Source organism: Charadrius vociferus, unplaced genomic scaffold (assembly GCF_000708025.1).
Source record: "Charadrius vociferus isolate BGI_N301 unplaced genomic scaffold, ASM70802v2 scaffold1096, whole genome shotgun sequence".
NCBI lineage: Eukaryota > Metazoa > Chordata > Aves > Charadriiformes > Charadriidae > Charadrius > Charadrius vociferus.
This window is the reverse complement of record NW_009649045.1, coordinates 217,006-219,289: the sequence shown is the minus strand read 5'-3', so window position 1 is coordinate 219,289 and position 2,284 is coordinate 217,006. Positions and strand designations below refer to the sequence as shown.

The window sequence follows — 2,284 nt, the reverse complement described above, 5'->3', positions numbered from 1 at the left end:
TCCGCCGGCCCCCCGACTTGGTCCTCCTCTGTGGTCCCCATCCCTGTGCTGCCCGCTTGGCACTGGCTCCTGGCGAGCACTTGCCTGCGGCCCCGGCTGGGTTCGGGGAGGGGGGACGGAAAGGTCCCGGCTGGGTTCGGGGAGTGGGGACGGAAAGGTCCTGGCCGGATTCGCGGATCCTGGATGTGGGGAGGTGCACAGGGTTAGTGATGGGGCAGGAGGGGACGGTGATGGGGCGGTGCCATGTAATCAGGGACAGCCAAACCCAGGCTGATCCCATCTTCTTGCTCCATGCTGAGGGTGGGAGAAGCCGAGGTCACCGGAGACACGAGCAGGGGGAGCGGTGCGTGCCTGGCAGTCAGGGCTGCTCTTCCTCACCCCTTGTGCTTCAGTTTCCCCTTGAGGCCCTGGCTGGGGTGTTGGCTATGGGGGGGGCGGACCTGAGGCGGAGGCTTTTCCTGCCAGCGGAGAGGAGCATCTCGCTGGGAGATGATGGTCCCTGGCCCAGTTGCTCAGCGGTGGGGCAGGTTGCTGTCAGGAGTTGTGAGTTTTTTCCCTAGTCGGGATCCAGCCCTGATAGCCCCGAATTTCTGGGTTCCCTCCTCGGCATTGCCCAAACTCCTGAGTTCCCTCCTCGGCATCGCTGCTGGGTCCATGCACAGCTTTGACTGAGCAGTTTCCTTTTGTCATCTTCTGCTCAGTCTGCAGCCGTGGGCTTATGTCCCACTGGGCACGGGAAGGGCCACATCCACCCCCAGTCCTGCCCTCCCTCCCCGGCTGTGACCACAGGCACCATCGCAAGGAGGAGCAGTGGTGCGGGTGCCGGTGGTTGGGTGCTGGGTGCCAGTCCCTGCGGGGACAAACTCCCATCCTGTGGGGACCCAACACCCTTTGTTTCCAACAGCAGCATTTGGAGAGCCCCTGGGAGCATCCTTGGGCTGAGCCTCCCCTCAGACCTCACCGGGCCCTCGTGTCCCAGCCGTGCCGAGGCTGCTGGGGGACGGGGGCGGCGTCAGCTCTCTGGGCTACAAGTTCCTCTTGTTCACCCATCATCCCGTGCCTCAGTTTCGCCTCCAGGACAAGAAACCCTCCTGGTGGCCCTGCTTGGCCCTAACTGTGCTGCTTGTCCCTCCCGCAGGCTCCCCGGCCCACTGACCCACCCCCCACCCCTTCCCTGATTCAGCCATACCCCATCTCCCCCTGTCCCATCTCCCCCCCGGAGAGGCCGTTAAGAACCCCCCACATGGCACTGCTGCCCCATTTTATACTGTTTCTCCTGCCACTGTGTGGGGTTGTCACTGGGCCCAGCACTGCATGGACCAGAACTCCGCGGGCAAAACCCAAGTGTAGCTGCCCCCTCCCCTCCCCAGTGCTGTGAGCATCGGCCAGAACTGGAAGGGAATAGGTGGCCCCCAGAGGCTGCCCACAGACAGTGCCAGCTGCCTCCTGCCTCTGTATCCCAGCGGGGACCAGTCCCCCATGCGCTCAACATCCCTGAATCCCAGCGGGGACCAGTCCCCCATGCGCTCAACATCCCCGAATCCCAACGGGGACCAGTCTCCCATGCGCTCAGCATCCCAGGATGGGGACCAGTTCCCCATCAGTGCAACATCCTGCATTCTAGTGAGGACCAGTTGGTCCAGCATCCCAAAGACACCAATCCCCCACTAACCCCATATCCCAGTGGGGACCTGTCACCAAGCCCAACACCTCAACAGGGAGCAGGCCCCCGTTGGCCCTGGCTGGCCTTTAGGAGCTCAGTGGTGTCTTTGCCACCAGTTTGCGGCCACCCCATGTGCCCAGCCTTGCCCTGCACGCCCTCCCCCCCACCCCGCCCCGCCACCGTGTCCTGTCCCACGTTGTCCCCCCCACCCCACCACTCAACCTCTGATCCCACCATGTCCCCCCCACCCCACCACTCAACCTCTGACATTGCTTCTACAGGGCACGCTCTTGAGAAAACATGGCAAGGGGACAGAGAAGGTAAATAGCCATGGGCTCCATGTGTGTCATCGCCCCGTGGCCACGCTTGTGGCCGCACACCCGCCTGCTGTGGAGGTCCAGGCTTGTCCGTGCTTCCTCTGTCGTGCTGTCTGGATGTGCCGTTGCCTGCGTGGCGTGTTGTTCGTGTCGAGGTGTGCCGTGTTGTTCCCGGACGTGCTGCCTGTGTGCAGGATAAGGGGGGGTGGGGGGAGCAGTGACCTGTTTCTGTGTGTCGTCCGGGGTAGGGAGCGGATGTCGTGTTGTGTTTAGCCCCCCCCCCCGCCGGGTGGGGGTGGGGGGG

General features: G+C 63.8%; 1 protein-coding gene across 1 annotated transcript in view; it reads left to right on the top strand.

The window, feature by feature from the left end:
* UNC13A (unc-13 homolog A (C. elegans)) overlaps positions 1 to 2,284 on the top strand; it is a gene marked incomplete at both ends in the record, with an annotated part of 36,084 nt that overhangs the window by 27,866 nt on the left and 5,934 nt on the right. Inside the window, 2 exons of the mRNA XM_009887937.1 lie at positions 490 to 495; positions 1,945 to 1,983. Coding sequence (XP_009886239.1) covers positions 490 to 495; positions 1,945 to 1,983 — 45 coding nt within the window. The remainder of the gene's footprint in view (positions 1 to 489; positions 496 to 1,944; positions 1,984 to 2,284) is intronic.